The sequence below is a fragment of the Rhinolophus ferrumequinum genome, chromosome 5 (genome assembly GCF_004115265.2).
Source record: "Rhinolophus ferrumequinum isolate MPI-CBG mRhiFer1 chromosome 5, mRhiFer1_v1.p, whole genome shotgun sequence".
In the NCBI taxonomy this organism is placed as follows: domain Eukaryota; kingdom Metazoa; phylum Chordata; class Mammalia; order Chiroptera; family Rhinolophidae; genus Rhinolophus; species Rhinolophus ferrumequinum.
The window spans coordinates 59638766-59657040 of record NC_046288.1 but is presented as its reverse complement, the minus strand read 5'-3'; the positions used below and the strand labels follow the sequence as shown (position 1 = coordinate 59657040).

Sequence of the window (18275 nt, the reverse complement as noted above, 5' to 3'; positions counted from 1 at the left end):
ATTTATGGTCACCATGACAACTAATGCTGAATGTTAGCTACCAGCATGTCTGGGAGAGGGAAGACTGAAAGAAGGGAGAGCAAGAGAAATAGAAAAGGGAGACAGACATGAGATAGAGAGGGAGACATACAGAAAAGAGAAAGAGAGAGGAACACTTTAATCCAATTGTTGTTTTGTTTATTAAGTGACTTTAGTTAGTCCCTTGCCACTTCTCTATCTCTGGACCTGGATATTGATATATTGATGTTTGTCGTTTTATTTCTCTCTCTCTCTCTCTCTCTCTCTCTCTCTCTCTCTCTCTCTCTCTCTCTCTCTCTCACTCTCTCTCGCTCTCTCGCTTTCGCTCTCTCCTCTCTCTCCCCCTACCCCAAGCAAACATTTATACCATTCTCTTTATTTTTCTTTTCCAACGCCTAGTTGCGTTGCGATTAAATGAGCGCCTAATAAACCTGTAGCGGTAGCACGCTACCGTGAAAAGGCATGGGGGCACGTGGATTCAGTGATTTCGGCAGCCCCCTGCGCCCGCGCCTCCTCTAATCCCTCGCTCTTCTCTTCACCAGCCAGCGTGGGGGTATATAACCCCGCCACCAGAACTCCCTCATCTAGTCACGCCATACCTCAAGTGGTGGAATGTGTGAGGACAGAAATATGGGGACCATGTGCACGGACCCAGAGAGGGTGGGTGTTGCTCAGTACCTCGACAGAGTTCTGATTCAGAAAGAATCCACCCTTTTTTACAAACTAGCACTTTTTTATTCCATTTAGGGAATGAAGGGCGGAAAATCAGCCACAGTAAAGCCTTTAATTTCTGTGTTATGGCGGGGGTGGGGGGTAGAAAGGGAGCCCGTTCCAGCATGATTTGTGAGCGAAAAAAAGCCAGGCAGAGGAAAGAGGAGAGAAAGGGCCACTTCTTGGGCGGGGTGCAAGGTCTCCATCTGACCTCTGCGCCTTACACCACCACCTGCACACACGCCTGTCACGTGGCTCCGAGCGGAATGGCAGGGGAGGGGAGTCGTCCTTGAGTTAGCCTGGACCACAGCAAGATTCCTACCCCTCTATGGACAGATAGCATAGGAAACATCTTAATTGAGCCATCTTCCAAGTGAGCTCTGACGAGCTATTTTTTTCTAAAAGTCGTGGGTCGCTTGACTGGGTCCCAGTCCATACCCAGACCTCAGCAACTGAGAGTTTGGTGGCACAGCACAATCAATCTCACCGCGGAGGCCAGAGGGGCTTTGCGCAACTAACACTAAAGAGTGTGAAATTAAGTAAGACCTTAAGACTGGTACTCGATGGCCAGTACCAGCTCACGCCTCGCCTGACCCCAATTTACACATTTCCGTCTTCAAGGGGTCTTTCTTTGAAAGAATTAGCAAGAAAACCCAATTGAGACGACACCTGATGTCTTGCGACAGGAAAACCCAAACCTCACTGGGCTTCCTGTCCTTGCCCAGCGGAGGCCGTGCAGCATGCCCGGCTTCCCTGAACGGACCACGCTGAGTTTTTCTGGATTGAAAATTTCTAGAACCAGTCAAAGAAAGGGGAAGGGGGGGGTGACAGTAGTGCTGAACCAAAAACATAAGATCTCTTTCATTCCAACTTCTTCCTTATCTATACTGCCTGTACCTGTGTACCCAGAAGATTTTTATAAATTAAATCTCCAAAATTAACCACCATCATCACAATTTTAATTGAAAAGTGTTTCCTGGTTCCCTACTAGACATTTGCTTTTCCCATCTAGACTTTTCATGTTGATACCATGGAGTGAACCTTGTTGGACCTGGGAAGTGTGTTACCCAAACTAAGAGTTTGTGACTAGTTGATTAGGAGAGAGTTGAAACTCCAGCTGGAAAAATGCAAAGAAACTCTGTTGTTTAGAGAGCTGGAGTTGGAAGAGGACCATATATATGTATAATATATAATATATATATGGTGTGTGTTTTCACTCTAACCAGAGTGTTCCAGATAATTGTCTTCATTCTCCTCCACTGCACTTTGCAATAGATCGACAAAATTTAAGATTCCTTGTATTTTTAGGCTTTTAGGCTACTTGAAGAGCACCAGCACTTCCAGAATCTCCCACACTTTGGCACTATGAGAAGCTATCACTTCCCCTTGGGTTTTTCACCCAATTTGGAGGCTGGTTTGGGTCCTTCACAGCATGTATTTGTCTTGATGAAAGTTCTATTAGTCAAGCAGAGCCACCTGTGCTTGCATTAAAATTCGGCGGGTTAAATGAGACATGGACTTAGAATCGGTATGGCTCCATGGAAGGTTCTCAGCTCTCTCAAGCAATTAGGGGGTTTTGAAAAAAACCAGGAGCTTCCACCAAAAACTTGCATGCTCTATGATAGAGAATTTTTCATTTTTTGATGTGATGGAGTTTCTTCATGAAATGAGGCTTTAGGGGCATGCTACTGTGGGGATCGCAGCTATACTGAGGTTTAAAAAAAGAAACTAGAATATGATTAGTAAACACATTGGGCAGAAAAGAGCTGGATTCATATTGACTTATAGGTCATCAGCTGGCAGTACAATGGCAGGAAATATTTACTTTACCCATATACTTTATGATCTTGGGGGAATTAGAGGAAATTCAATAAGAAAACGGCTAGAAACATCTAAAACCCTTATTTAAAAGACTTAAGCAAATTAGAGTCTTATCAGATTAAAAACCACTACAAATGTAAGAGCATTGTCTTCGGTGAAACGCTGTGGGGTCTGAGGAGATTCTCCTCCAAATCTCAGGGATAAAATGCGTCATTTAAGCACCAGATAATGAACAGAATGTAAATTAATTTAACCTTCTTTACCAACAGACTGCTGGTGTAATACGTATAATTTAGTGATAAGATTGTAGGACCTAATATAGCTGAATGTATGAGCCTCAGCTAATGCAGACCTGTCACAGGGGGATGTGTTCTCCTCTGAGCAGGTTTGTGTATACCTGGAATGGGGGGTGAACTAGAATTAAAGTTAAAATTAGAAATGGTGATTTAAAATTTACTATGAAGAAAGTTCCCCCTTAAAGTGGGATGATACTTGTGAGGAGATACTGAAGAACAATTCTCATTTGGTTCCTTGGACTGCTCTCAAGAATGTTTAAAATGGGGGAGGAGTTGCAGATTGAGTTTGGATGTGGGAAGAAGGGCAAAGAGAGACGTATAGGATACAAACATTTTTGGAGTCTGTTTCATCCACTCTGTCCCAGACCGAGTAAGTTTCCCAATCTTGTGAACAAGGACAAGAAGGGAGTTTTCTGAAGATACTCATACTGGTGTTGCAAATCATTGACTGTAGTGTCAAACAAGTACACAATCAGGGATGATAACACTAACTCCACAATAACGCAATCGACAATGCAGAACCCAGGGAAGATTAGTTTGTGCTCTCCAGCTGACCTAAGCCAAAGGACTCTCAAAATTATTTAAATGATACGTTTGGATTTCTCTCTTTACTTTCTTTGGAAATTAAACTTTTTTTTGGAAATAGTGCTGTAAAGAGTTGGATGTCCCCAAAGGTGATTTTCCCTTTGTTTTATATAAATGAATAAGGCTTTGCTTTTCCTAGCTGAGTGTTCTCCAAGCTTTTGCCCATCACTTACACGCTACCGCCTCTGCCTGCTTGGACGTTAACAATTCAAGACAGCCTTGAGCCTCCTAGGAAAAGAAAATGACTTAAAAATTACCCTTGAAATTGGTTATTTGGCAACATTCTTAATTGTATGGAAACTCATTAAAGCATATTTCATATATAATTAGCTCAAGGCTGTTGATTCTACAAGCTTTATGGATTTCAATCTGATTGATAATAAAGTAAACAAAAGAGTCGAATTTAAAGCTCGGCTCTCTCTCGGGTTAGGACGAGCTTAATACAGTGTACAAGGAATTTGAAAGATCTAGGATATGTGTCTTAATCAACGTTAAGTAGAATGGATAAGCTTTCAGCATTTTGAAAATGCTGGGTTAGGGTTTCTATTCTATTGTATGTTTTCTGTCTGGGGACTAATAAGCATTACACAGAACGTGATCTGAGGTGACTTTTTGTTCTTGTATAAATCCAGAGTGAACCACCAAACAGTTGTTCGTTTAAAGTCAGGGTAATTTTCTTTTGACGGGTCCATTTGCTTCTCGATTTCTAATTTATTAGCCCGACTTCTCAGGGCTCTGTCTTTTTCTTTTTTTTGCAATTAAAATACAGCTTTCTCAGATTAGCGCAGCATTCACCTGACAGACTGTTTGGAAATTTTAAGATCGGAGAGGTGATTTGTTGGTGTTTTTAAATATTTCTGGGTTTAAGTAGCATGTCTCCTTTTCATATAGGGGAAGAAAAACACGTCTGGATTGGAAATGGATATAGTGAGGTACAAAAAGAAGGGGTGGAGGGTGCTTTGTTGATCCATGTACCTTCTAGCCCTCGACCTTTCTGTCCTTTACTCCCGAGCCTTTTACTCCCAGTCTCATCCTTCCACCTCCCCGCCCTAACAAAAAGCCGATCGTCTTTTGCCCGACTGGAGCCGGCGGGTGTAGACTCGGTGGGCGCAACAAGGTATTTGCCCGGCCCCGCACAGCTGATAGGTGCAGTCAGCACTGTCCCTCCACCGAGGTTCCAGGCCTCCTGATTGGTGCGGAGCCACGTCACTCCAGCCCCGCTAAGCGACTGGGAGGAGGCGGGAGGGTGGGGAAGGCAGTGGCCGAGTGACGTCTTGGCACCAGGAAGCCCGCCTCTGGTTTTAAGATGTTAGGCCAACAGGGAAGCGCGGAGCCGCAGAGCTGGTCCGTCGCTGGCCCGAGTGCCGGGAGCTGAGCTGCGGCGTGGCCGGGCTCGAGCTCGACAACCCGTCGGGGTGTGTGTGTGCGCGTCGCGGAGGGTGCGACCCCGGGCCCTCGCCGCCGCCGCCGCCGCCGCCGCCGCCGCCGGGATCCAATATCAGCTACCTGTCCCTGTCACTCTTGACACTTCGCTGTCAGGGCTGCGCGCCGGGGGCGGGCAGAGCGCGCTCCGCGTTAGCTTTCCTTATTGGAGGGGTACTAGGGGGAGGGAGGAAAGGAAGAAAGGGGTCTTTGCCCACTCTGGTTTCGCTTTGGAGCTTGCAAGCCTGCTCCCCAAAGACGCTCCGAGCAGTGCCCTCCTGCCCACAGCCGAATGGCTCCGTTTGCCCACTGACTTTCGGCCGCCGACCCTTTCGCTTGAGCCTTCCGAAGAAAACCGGGCGGGCTCGGCTGGAGGACTCGGCGAGGGTGGTGTTCCCTGGCTCTGCCCGCGGCGGCCACCGCGGGAAACCTCCGCGCTTGGAGCGCAACGCGACGGCGGCCCAGGACTCGTAGGGCGGCGTGCTCCTTCGTCCATGAACTGCTTGAAAGGCCCGTTGCACTTAGAGCACGGAGCAGCAGGGACCAAGCTGTTGGCCGCCTCCTCGTCCTCCTCCTGTCACCATCCCCAGCCGCTGGCTATGGCTTCGGTCCTAGCTCCTGGTCAGACCCGCGCTCTGGACTCCTCCAAACATAGGCTGGAGGTGCACACCATCTCAGACACCTCCAGCCCCGAGGCTGCAGGTAAGGCGCCGCACGGCCCCGCGGTACCCCCGCCCAGCCGCCCCGCGTCGCTCGACCCTTCTCGCCCGAAAGGAAGTTGGCCCCTGCTGGGGGAGGTGTGGTGGGAGTGGTCGTTCAGCTTGCTCCCTGCATAACTTCCGTCCCTTTTGCTCTACCTCCACCACCGGCCGGGGTGGCGCGAACGGCGCGGGCCATTCTGCGGCCCTCCCAATTCCAACCCTAGCCTCCGTTCTGTTTCTTGAGGCACAAAAATCCAAGCATCTCCATCCGAGAACGTTCAGAGGCCGCTCCCCATCTCCCACCCCGGCCCTGTTCTCCTTTACGCTTTCAGCTCCCGAGAAGCTCCGCTTGTTAGAAAAGTATTTCTGAAACCATGTCTCAGAAGAAGAGATGGTCGTTCTAAAGGGCGGAGGAACTTGGGTGCCTGACCAAATCCCCAAATCTACTTTCCTAGCATTCAGAAACCACGTCGAAAGCTGAGCTTTCTTCGAGGAGGGTCTGTACAACACGCGCGGGTGGCTGTCCCAGGAGATTTGGTGTGTCTGCGCAGAGGCGTATGAATGTGCTTGAAAGCACGGGCTATAAAAATGAATGTGCCGTCGCAGGGAGATAAACATGTAAATAAAACGTGCGGCGCCAGGGGAGGGGAGGAGATGGGGCGCGCACACCCACACTCACGTCTGTACCCCCACCCCCAGACGCAGCGCTCCCTGCCGCGCGAGTGGCGGCTCATACACTCCTCCCCGCCGGCCACCCAGCTCTTCCCGGACGGTGTCGCCCGGTCCAGTTGGAGTTCCTGGGTTGCCAGTGGGCATACTGACAGGAACCTTTGTGTGTTTCGTTGTCAGAGAAAGATAAGAGTCAGCAGGGAAAGAATGAGGACGTGGGAGCCGACGACCCGTCCAAGAAGAAGCGGCAGCGGCGGCAGAGGACTCACTTCACCAGCCAGCAGCTGCAGGAACTAGAGGCCACTTTCCAGAGGAACCGCTATCCGGACATGTCCACACGCGAAGAAATCGCCGTGTGGACCAACCTTACGGAAGCCCGAGTCCGGGTAGGAGCCCGCGCGGAGCCTGAGAGGGGGCGAGACGGAAGGGGTTTGTAGAGATGCAGGCAGTGTAGACAGGGTGGGAGTGTGGAAGGGAGCGCCGCCCCGGAGGGCACGAGTGGGGTGGTTTTGCAAAGGCAGAAGGCCTCATGGCGGCCCCAGTTGCAAGATTACAGCTCCCCCTTCCGAGACCGGCAGTGGCCCGGCGCAGGGACCCTGAGCGGCACCGGCTCCGCCGCCCCGCCACCCAGCGCCCTCCCCAACTGGGCCGCGTGGCATTTCCCTGCACAAGGCATTGTGTTCCCAACGTGCAAGTCTCCAGGGGAGCCCTAATAAAATCCCTCCCAGGCCAGGAGCCGTGAACAGGCTGCAACCTGCGCGCCTATAACAAGGAAAACCCACCAGAGACACGCAAGGAGTGGCCCTCGCTGGGAAACTTTCGCGCCCGGCCTGGCCTTTTCTCTACTCCTCTTGCCTTCCTTATAAGGTCTTTGCGGTTTTTCCGCCATTCAGGTCTTTCCCACACCCTATCTCCTGGTTTTGTGATCTTCGGAAGTCATTTTAATACACAATTACTATCCTGCTAGTCCTCTTAGAAAAGAAAAAGAAAGACTTTTCGATTTGGTTTATTTATCTTTTCTCAGATGTTACACCCTTCCTCCCAGTTATAATAGTTTTATTAAAGAAAGGGCTTACCTTTGTAGCAAATCTGTACTTTATGGATTGGCAAAAATGAACTTAAATCAATTACCCAGTAGCAACATCCTGGTTTATGCTGGTCGGTGGAAAATTCCAAAATTGTTAGAATTCTGGAAGCAGAAAACACACATAGCAGGATCCAGAGACTTTGTTGTAGAAACAAAAAATGTTCTGGATAGAAAAACAGAGTTCCCAGTCAGAGAAGAAAAGCAGAAAGAAGCAAACATTATATAACAATAATGATGAAAAGAATAAGACCAAAATGCACTTCCCAGAGCCGAGGGAACGAAGGCACTCTCTGGGTGGCATTTGTGTAAGGTATGAGGCAATAGTAGTGGTAGAAGAGCCGGGATGAAGTTGGAAATGGTTTTAGTTTAACTGCGTAGAGCTAGGGCTCAGGCCGGCCGGTGTGGTTTTGCTCCAAGGTCAGTCTTTCATTAGCTCTCCTGCGCAACAGGGGAACGGGCCTCGCACGTACTCTTCTCCCTGGGCAAAGTTTAGACGGCCTAGGGTAGAAATGGCAAGTAATTAAAATAAAAACACAATCCGTGGGTTTTGCGGAATCTTTCGGAAAAGCCCTCCCCCACCCCTCTGGTTTCTCTCAGTCCCTCCCTAGTCCTCTGCCGCCGCCAAGCTAGGCTCCCGTTCCCTCCCGCTCCCTCCTTCCAGGCCCGCTGCAGGTCCAGCCAAGTGGGAGTGAGGCTTGCTTTTTATAGCAGTCGGATGCGGAGAGGAAGGGGGCTAAAAAGGAAATCGAGAATGAAAGAGAAAAGGAAAAAAAAATGCGGATTAGGCGGCTGGGCCCGGCTGAGCTGTGTAATGTAAAACATCACCGGTGTCAACTCCGAAATCTCGGGCCAGTCTTCGCTCCAATACACAAAAGCCGCCGTCTGGGGCGACGGGCGGACCCAATGTGGATTGAGAGCAGGGTTGCGGCGGGGCCACCGGGCATGGGTAGGAGCTGGCCGGGGTGGATGGCTGCCAGCAAAGCCAAGCCACCGGACTGGGCCCAGCGGGAGCAGCGCGGGGCGCTGGGGCCTGGCCTGGGGATGGGCGGAGGGTGAGAAGGAGGGGAGCGAAAGGAGGAGGAGGCTGCAGAACAACCCTTTCTGGGTTCCTGGAGATTTACGCACGAAGCTCGCGGAGTTTAAAGAGCTGTCGGGGAGGTGGCCTTTTGCTTTTTACTTGGTTATTTTTCTAGGCGAGGAACGGGGTCGAGCGCGCCGCCCGTCGCTCGTTGAGGGGAGGGCGCACATTCCCTGGAGTGGGAGGCGGCAGTGGAGATCCGACAGGGGAGGGAGGAGCTGTTTGGGGGAGAAAGCCGGCCCTGGTGCCCTCTCAGGCCCCGGCCCTCTACATTTAGTCTGTGGCTTTGGAATGGAAACAAGTTTGCAAGGTGGTTGGGAAGAGTTGGGCAGAAAGCCCTCTGACCCGCGTTTATTTTGCAGTAAGTGTTTTTAGACCCCGGAGAAGGCTTGGTGAAGAAGCCACCGCAGGCCGCCAGGCATTTGGCTGGGGGTTTGGGTGCAGCTCAGAACCCTGGCTCGCAGGCCTGGGCTGCCGGGCCTCCCTGGTTTGGTCAGGGCTTGGGCTGGTGACTGCGTGAAGGCTCTGGCAGCTTGGGGCACGGCCGGGCCGGGGGTGGGGAAAACGGTGGCGGCCAGGATGTGTGTGTGTCAGAGAGAAGACAGCCTCTGGTGCTCTCCGGAATCCACGTGTTACTTATCCGATCTGTGGCGTCTGTTTGCTCCTGCCCTCCACCCCCCAGGTTTGGTTCAAGAATCGTCGGGCCAAGTGGAGAAAGCGGGAGCGCAACCAGCAGGCCGAGCTGTGCAAGAACGGCTTTGGGCCGCAGTTCAACGGCCTCATGCAGCCCTACGACGACATGTACCCGGGCTATTCGTACAACAACTGGCCGCAAAGGGCCTCACGTCGGCCTCTCTGTCCACCAAGAGCTTCCCTTTCTTCAACTCTATGAACGTCAACCCCCTGTCGTCGCAGAGCATGTTCTCCCCGCCCAACTCCATCTCGTCCATGAGCATGTCGTCCAGCATGGTGCCCTCAGCAGTGACCGGTGTCCCGGGCTCCAGCCTCAACAGCCTGAATAACTTGAACAACCTGAGCAGCCCGTCCCTGAATTCCGCGGTGCCGACGCCCGCCTGTCCTACGCGCCGCCGACTCCTCCGTACGTTTATAGGGGACACATGTAACTCGAGCCCTGGCCAGCCTGAGACTGAAAGCAAAGCAGCACTCCAGCTTCGGCTACGCCAGCGTGCAGAACCCGGCGTCCACCTGAGTGCTTGCCAGTACGCGGTGGAGCCGGCCGGTGTGAGCCGCGCCTAGAGCGCGGGCATCCTAGGACCGTGCGGGACCGGGCAACTCTGCCCTTGAAGGACTGGAGTTACGATGGAAGGTCGTGGGCACTAAGAAAGGGAGAGAAAGAGAAGATAGAGAGAGAAAAGGAAACCACTGAATTAAAGAGGGAGGCCCCTTGATTTCAAAGGAATTTCCTCAATGTCTGACATCTTTCACTAAAAGTATTTCCAACAGTTGCAAGGACACACACAGATGTTTGACTGATATGACATTTTAACATTACTATAAGCTTGTTATTTTTTAAGTTTAGCATTGTTAACATTAAAATGACTGAAAGGATGTATATATATATCGAAATGTCAAATTAATTTATAAAAAGCAGTTGTTAGTAATATCACAACAGTGTTTTTAAAGGTAGGCTTTAAAATAAAGCATGTTATACAGAAGCGATTAGGATTTTCGCTTGCGAGCAAAGGAATGTATATACTAATACCACACTGTATGTTTCTAACATATTATTATTATTAAAAAAATGTGTGAATATCAGTTTTAGAATAGTTTTTCTGGTGGATGCAATGATGTTTCTGAAACTGCTATGTACAACCTACCCTGTGTATAACATTTCGTACAATATTATTGTTTTACTTTTCAGCAAATATGAAAAAATGTGTTTTATTTCATGGAGTAAACTATACTGTATACAAATTGGTCTGGATTCTTTCTGCCCTCCTTTGCCGCCTGGACAGGGTTCTCAGTCACTGCCTCCTAAATAAACCAGTCCCTCTGCCTGCCTCCTTAAAGATACACGGCAGCAGTACTTATTTAATTTGGTAGAAATAACTTATAGTCATGTATCAGAAACAAACAAAAAAGGCACTCCCAGCAAAAAAGGGCTGCAAAGTCTGATCTTGTCTCCAGATTTTTCTTGGCTTAAACCCAGAGGATTCCATTATTGTTAGCAAATAATGTAAGAGAGAAGAAAAGAGAAAGAACTTTAGAACGTATGCCAGCTTGGAATGAATCTTTTACTCCTGGGGGAGGGGCAGGGAACCTGCACCTCCAGTAAATTGTCTGGAGAAGTATGTGTGTATGTATGCATGTACAGTTTATATACATTCCTCTCAAGAGGAATATATCTATAATAAGTTTACAAGGAAACACCTCCAGTTCAAAATATTTTAGCCCTCCACGTTTATCTTTCAGACTTAAGTAGAGAGATTCTTCATGTTATATTGCATTACTATTTCCAAATCCTTTTGAGACATTAAAAGAAACAAAGACAGTTTCTAATAACTACAGCCCTTTAGTTTCTCAAAGAGCCCAGGGGTTGAGAGGTTAGAGTGGAGTTTCCTGAGTCTTGTCGAGCAATATGTAGTTGAGGCAAAGGTCATGCTCCCAGTGTTTTGTTTTAAATAATATTGACCCATTAATTCTAAACCTGCTTGTTCCTGAAATTATACAGGATTATAGTTTGCAAACTGCGGGACAATGAAGCAAATCAAGATGAATTACAGCCCTGGCCCTCCCTCCATCCTCTGACATCTAAACCGGGAATGAGGTCGTTGTGAGTGTTTAAAAGAACTTTAAACACCCGCTTATCTTTGTCGATGGTTTCACCTTTTTTTTTTTTTAATGTGGCATTTGATTTCGTAACAAATAGCAAATACAACTTAGTCCCAAAGAATTCACCACCTTGGCGCTAGGAGGGTTGGGGGGAGGGAGGACAAGAGTTCTGAGGTCTTTTGCTATTCTGGTCATAGCCTGTCCCTACCCCCCCCCCCCCATCCCGGGGAGCGAGGACAAACACCACCCTGCGGAACCTGGAGCGAAAAGTAGCCCCCGATTTTCTGGAGCCGAGAAAACCTGTGTTTTTGCGCTTAGGTTTCTTTTTATCAGATTGAAACTTTACCTATGAGCTTTTGGAACTCAGACACTGAGTCTTTGTTCTGCATGGAACTGCCGCTGCCATTTAAAGAGATCGCAAATAATGTCCCTGATTTAAGATCAGTGTTCAATGTACATTAACTTTCTTCCTTTCTTTTTTAAGCTCTGCCTCCGACCTGAGGAGGGATCACGCGGCAGTAGGGGGCAGATAGAAGCCCTTTGGACGAGGGTCACCTCTATCCTTGTTGTTCACTTGAGAGCACTGGAGAGGAAAACGGTCCCCTCAGGCGGACTTTGGCTTCTGGAGCCGCGGGGCCCAGTTGTCTCGGCCGCTCCAAGCCTCCGCCCGGTATGGGGGGAGGGGTGACGGGGGAGGGGCGGCGGGGACTTGGAGAGGGGATTTGGGGATGGGGGCTGGAAGTGCTAACAAGACCCGCTGGAAGGATTTGCGTCTCCTGGTAGTCATAGAGTAACTTGGGAGCGCTGGGTACAGGAAATGGATCTCGGCCTAGTTTGCTTGCTGAAGTAGAACTCTATTTCGAGGGAATCAATCTACAAGGAACAAAAATGGAAGTCGAGGTTTGGGAAGAGTTGTCACTTTCCCGACTTGAGTGGTGCGGGCTGGGGGCGAAGATTCGGGATTGTTGAGAGGCCCTTTCTCCTACCTCAGCTCCTTTCCCTGGACTTCCAGAAGGAAGAATTACTCTACTCACCCTACTTCCTCCCCACCATCCCCGCTCGCCTGCCGGCCCCTTTCCGCACCTCCTTTTCCCTTCAAGAGTGAAAAGCCTTGTTCCCAAGCCAGTGGAGTCGGTCCCCTCGCCCCTCCCGCTCCCACGACTTACCCCCTCCAGCCATCGCTACTGCCACCAACTCAGTTCCACTCAATCGATTTTTGCTGCATGTCAACACTTATTACCCGTGTGTGTGAGGGTAATTTTTCTCCTTCTCTGGTCTCTTAATGATTTCTGAGCTAGTTGTGTATTAAAGTGCTTAAAGGAACCTTTAGGTAATCTATAGCATGAACACCAACCTCCCCCGCTTGGGATCGAAGATGGCGAGCGCGAGGTCGGCTGGGAGCCCAGGCCCGGCTGGCCTCCGCCCTCCGTCGCCACCTCAGAGCGCTCAGAGCGCCCAGAGGCTGGGGCTTGGGCAGAAACCGTGAGACGAGTCGCGGTCGAGGGGCTTTCCTCCCCCCACCACCTGTGACTCACCTTTCTCCAGCCTGTCTCGGTTTTTCACCTTTTAAAAATTTCTAAGGCCCAAAAGCTTCCTTCCCCTAATACCGAATTCAAATTAGTGGAGACTGGGGAAAGGTGTATAGAGCCTATGTTTGCCTCAATTTCCTCCCAGTTTCTAAAATCTGAGTGTCCACTGTGCATAACTGGTAGAAATTTAATTAAAAAAACAAAAAAAACCCCTCTTGGGCAGCCTGGACTGGCGCCGCGGCTTGATTAGGAGGCAAAATCCTCCCCTTGGCCTTCTGGTCCTACTTTTTTTCCCACCCCCCCCCCCTTTTCCTGCGAGGTGCTGAAACGCAGGAGTCCTTAAAGGAGTGTAAACAAAAAAAAAATTAATGGAAAAAAATAAAGAGCGTCTTAAAGTACCAATTTCCTCGAAAGCCTCATAAATTAACCCTGTGAAGAGCGCGAGCTCTTTTAAGGCGAGTCATAAAAACCTGGCGCGATCTTGAAGGAGGACGGGAGGGACGACCCTCCCCCGCCACTCCCCCAACCACCATCGAGAATGTGTCCAAACAAAGGTCTGTTCTGCAATCCACATCCTAATCCACCGGCGCTCTCGCCGCCATCGCCGGGCTCGTCGCCCACAGTCAACGCGGACTACGCAGGGAGTTCCCCGGCTCCCTTTATTTTATTTATTTATTTATTTATTTATTTTATTATTTAATTTTGAGAGAGAGAGACAGACAGACAGAACAGAGAGAGACAGAGAGAGGAGAGTGGGTGTAATCAGATCAGAGGCCTTTATATAGAGTCCCTATTGATTGACTTCTAAAACCTGGCAGGCTGCAGTTGATCTAAGCGCACCGGGAAGAAGAAACGTGGCAGATTGAAGGAGGACAGGTCTCTAAGTAAATAGAAAAATTTCTTGTAGCAGATTTTCAGAAAAGAATTTTTTAAAACTATCCTTCCTTCCCATCCTCCCTAATCTGGAGATTGCATTTAAACTGAACTTGAGAAAATGATAATTGAGAACGAGATTTAAAATAAACAATCGGTTAAGTAGAAACCCGATTGTAAACACATAATTTACCTTTTCAGGTTTTAGCAAAGAAAACCAGGAAAATTTTACCTAATCTTAAAAGTGTATTTATCACCCTTGCCCCCCCCCCCCCCCCCCCCCCCAGAATAGAGGCCTTCTCATTGTTGACTTTCTAGCTGAAAAGATAGAAACCAGAATTTACTATGTTTGGGATGCATAACTTCATGCACTGCTGTGCTGAGTATTTTATGTTAGTGTAGCTTTTAGATTTTTTTGCGGAGTAGAGAAGGCCTAAAATATCCCATTGAAGATGCATTTAATTCTTACTTTTAAAAATATCATTGCTACTCCTGTTCTAACAACAATGCATTAACAATTCAGTGCCAGTTTTGGAAAACAGAGATAATTTGAGGCTTAAGCTGCTCAGCCAAAGAATGGCTAAAAGAATCATCTAAATTCTTTTAAAACATTTAAACAATTTAAAAGAATATGGTAAAAGTGTTTACTTTTGGGGGGTTGGATGGGAGGGGTTGCATTTTTTTTTTTTTCTTTCAGAAGGGCTAAGAGAAGTTCAGCCTCACTGGGCCCTCCCTGAGCAGGGTGTGTGTCTACAGCCCCTGACTTTGATGGATCTTTCCAGACCTACTTCTCCTATTCTTCCTGCAAAAATGTTGGTGTCCTTACCCCTTGCTCTGTCTTTCTCCCCCTATCTTCTCCCGGCCCGCTTTTCTTTATCCACACCAAAGTTGTACCCCCCCCCCCCCCCCCCCCCCCCATCGACTTAGAAAATGGACCACGGTTACTGGAACCTGAGGCACCCGAACTATGGCTTGGGGCGGTTCCTTAGAGCCCCTAGACGCCTTCTACCAGTTTCTTCCATCCACACGTAGCAAAGCCTTTCTGCCTCCGCGGACAGTTTGCTGTATCGCGGGACTCCCTCGAACGCTGCCCTGGGCACGACCTTTATCCTCGTCGCTCTAGGAAGATGAGACCTAGAACCATCTCTGCTGTCCCTGAAAAAGCGGTGGGGCAATACACAGAATGTGGCTTGGAACCCAGACTAGTGGTAACTCAGTTCTTGGGCGCTTTACCCCATTCTGTTAGTGTCGGCAGCCCCAACTTTCCTTCTGGGGGGGGTATGGGAGGGTTGCTGCACCCAAATTGAAGCTCGATAGCATCTTCTTGGTCCTCCCAGATGGACTGGCAGGCAGGGCCTTCTCTGGCGTCACTTCATGCGTCTTCCTGCGTTCGGTTGACCGTGAGTTTCTCTGGCTGATTCACCTTGCTGTGTACGGGCCAGAGGATGTAGGGCTGGTGAGCAGAGGTGGAGACCCTGCAGGTATTCTCCAGTGCCGAGGAAGGAGCTTTGCGTGCCACAACCCCAGGTCACTTTGTTAGAAAATAATATAATATCAAACAAACCAAAAATAAAAAAATAAAATAAAGCCCTGCTGCGTGCGCTGGGACTCGGGCGCTGTTCACTCACAGGGATCTACTGACTTCAGTGCCTCCAGCCCCCGTTTAAAATGTGTGAAATCGTAGGAGCCCCTGTTATCTGATGAGGCAGAGTCTTGTTTGTCTGTTTCTCTGACCGAGAAAAAAAAAAATCCCGCCTGCAAATGCTGGGCTGCAGCTCCTGGCCAGAGGCTCCCCTTCCCAGCCAGGAACCTCCTTTCCTGGTGCAGACCGCCAGCCTGTCAATAGTCCAGCGCCGGGGATGGCAGTCTGGACAGCTGGCCAGGCCCTTTGAAACCCATGGATTCCGCGGGGCCACCTGGCCCAGCTCTTAGAAGGATCCAAGGTGTCGCCGATCCACCTGAACGTGCCCCCAGGGCGCCTTCGCCTTGGGCCTCGCTGGCCGCCTGAACCGTGGCTAAGGCATAGCCATGTCCTGCCGCAGTCTGTTGACCAGAACAGCTGCTTTATCTTAATGTTCATCTTTCGGCCGGCGACTTGAGAGAAGGGTGATGGCAAGCTCTGCTTCCTCGCACTGTCCTGACCGTATTTTCCGAGGCACCTGGACGAGCGACGGCCCAGAGGGCCACCCACGCACTCCGGAGACCCCCTCTCAGGTCCCGGCACTGGTGTGGGCACGTCCCTCGGGACAACAAAACCGGAACCTAAGCCGCAGCTGCCGCCACGCTCCCACCTCCCGTCCGCGTCCCACCCCGAAGCTCCCGGCGAGCAAAAGGAAGCTCCGTCGCCGGGGCAGCCCGGAAGGCCCTCGGTCCGGCTAGGACGAAGCACCGCCCCCGCGCGCCCTCCTGCCACCCCCGCACGCGCCGCTCCGGGCCTGGGCGGTGTCTTCGTGGGCGGTCGGGCCCAGCGGGGCGCGGCCTCCTGGCTGAGCCTGCGGGGACGCGTGCTGGGCCCGGCCGCTGTCCCTCCCGCTAGGGAGGCGCCGGCGGAGGAGTCCTTCCTCACCTTCTCTCGACCTTCTGCGCCTTCACTCCCGAGTGGCCATATACCTGGAATGGGTTATCCCTGCCTGCTTCCCGCGAGCTGCCTCTCGAAGCCCTAAGGTTGAACATTAACCAGCCGAAGCTATAGAGTGGGGTAAAACGTTACATATAAAAATGAATCATCTATCTGCTCCTGGGAGAGAGGCCCTACAGCGAGCTCTGCACCCATGTCCCTGGCCCCGTGCATCAACCCTTCTGGTGGCCACTTCCAGACGTCATTCGGCCGCCAGAGGCTGAAATCGGGTGGGGAGGGATGGATGGGGGTCATCGAACCAGGCTTTCTCCTTGAGTAGCCTGATGTTAAGGCTTCTAACACGAGCGAATTTTCCTTCCTTTCACACTTGAGGTACACATGAAGGTCTGGAACAGCTTTCGTCTCTTAGAAAGGTTAGTGGCAGCAGCTGCAGTTCTAGGAGACGCTGCCCACTGGGTCGAGAACCCAGGCTCAGCAGTCGACTCCGGGGATCAGCCGCCAGCCGCGGCGCTGGGGCTGGACCCTGGGAGGCAGGGCTGGGGGCGGGGGAGCTAGGGAGTGGAGCTCCTGGAGGGGAGTCGCGTGGTGGGCGGCGCGACACGCGCACTGGCTGGCGGGGGAGGGGGGATGGAGGGGGTTGAGACCATGCGCAAGCCCTGACTTGGGTCGCACCCGCACCCCACCCCGCCTGGGCCCTGCTTCTTTCCGACCCTGACCTATTTGTTTCTTTCAACGTAAGTACAGAAAGTAACTGATACTTTAGCCCTTTCTTATATGCTAGACCCATGTACCCAGTCAAATATACAGAACTTACAAAAAGATAGCAGAGCTGGAGAAAGATTTCAAGACCGTGCACCCCTGAGTTCTAGTGCCCTCACCTGGAAACAGCAACTCGTGATGGTCAGCAAATCCCTGAAAAGAAAAGTGATTCCGTTTCTGTAGCTCTGCCTATCTCCCTCCGTCTATCCACCCCCTCCACTCTTCCCCACTCAAGAAAAGAGATAAAGTGGATGCAAGCCAGAGAAAGATGTGATGTTACATAAGGAATTTCCAAGCAACGTGCAGAACAGTTCTTGTCCCTCATAAGAAGACTGGTTTATTTCTATGCAAAATAGCTGCTTGGCTCAAAATGCAGTGCCTAGCCCATGATAACCTCTTAATAAACAATTTCTTGAACACATAACACCTCCACCGACACCCCTTGGATCCTACCTATGACCTGTTCACTGAAGCAGCATAATTTTTACTGAGAGCATTCACCCAAATCTTTCGACTTGGGGGTGTAAGTGGCTGTGATGTGTGGTATGAACTCTGTGTCATTCAATTAACTCTCACCGTCATGTCTTAGCTTCTTCAAATCCCCACTGCTTCTCCTTCACAGCCTGTATAGTGGAGGGTGGCCTCAGAAACATGCTGGGAACCAGGTTTTTCAGAGACTTAGCAGGCATCAACCACGTGGTAAGAACCGTCTATATTTTAGTTGGACATTAATAATCTCCAGGAGAAATGACTTTGAGTTTAATATGTGGTGCCACCATGTTCATCCCTTTGTATAGTGCCACTGCTCTAACTTCAGTGCACACAATATTCGACATCATTCCGGTAGAGCAATAAGCTCAAGTTGATCATCACCCAACTTTTTTACCTCACTTCCCCGAGAAAAAGAGAATTGACTCAGATGTTCTACCAATTACCTCCTGAGAGAAATAAACACATCAAAGCAAACAAATAAAAAGGTATGAAATCACACTCAGTTGCCCTGCAGTGACTTAGCGACACAAAGAAACATAGGTGGGAAAAAGATATTTACTTTTAAAGGTGTGGGTGGTTGGGGAAAGGGGTATTATAAAGGATACTGCAGTGCTCACTCAAACTGTCTTCTCCCCACCAAATTACCATGTTATCTGATACCCTCAATCTGTTTGTGTCCTGGGTAACAGACAGTTTGACCAAGAGGTCATCCACCAGAGGGCTTGGATGACTACAAACAAGTTTGACAAGAAAGGAATCTGGGTGGGATGCCACCATGGAGGTGGAGAGAGGATGAGACCATAGTGACTGGAGCATCTTGGCAACCCCAAGTTTGTGCTGGACCTCGCATTCACAAGCAAAGC

At 50.0% G+C, this 18275-nt stretch overlaps 2 protein-coding genes across 2 annotated transcripts; both read left to right on the top strand.

Annotated features, from left to right (window-relative positions):
- The first annotated feature begins 4751 nt into the window (after positions 1-4751).
- Positions 4752-10327, top strand: PITX2 (paired like homeodomain 2). Its single transcript, XM_033105341.1, is given in 8 exon segments — positions 4752-5555; positions 6404-6609; positions 9071-9215; positions 9218-9463; positions 9466-9500; positions 9502-9519; positions 9521-9590; positions 9593-10327. Coding segments are annotated over 8 exon segments (981 nt in total). The 5' UTR covers positions 4752-5347; the 3' UTR covers positions 9646-10327.
- Positions 10328-12556: 2229 nt separating this feature from the next.
- On the top strand, positions 12557-16246 carry LOC117022105 (basic salivary proline-rich protein 4-like). Its single transcript, XM_033105765.1, has 2 exons — positions 12557-12663; positions 15739-16246. Exons 1-2 carry the CDS (start codon positions 12557-12559, stop codon positions 16244-16246), a joined length of 615 nt encoding a protein of 204 aa, XP_032961656.1.
- Positions 16247-18275: the final 2029 nt, after the last annotated feature.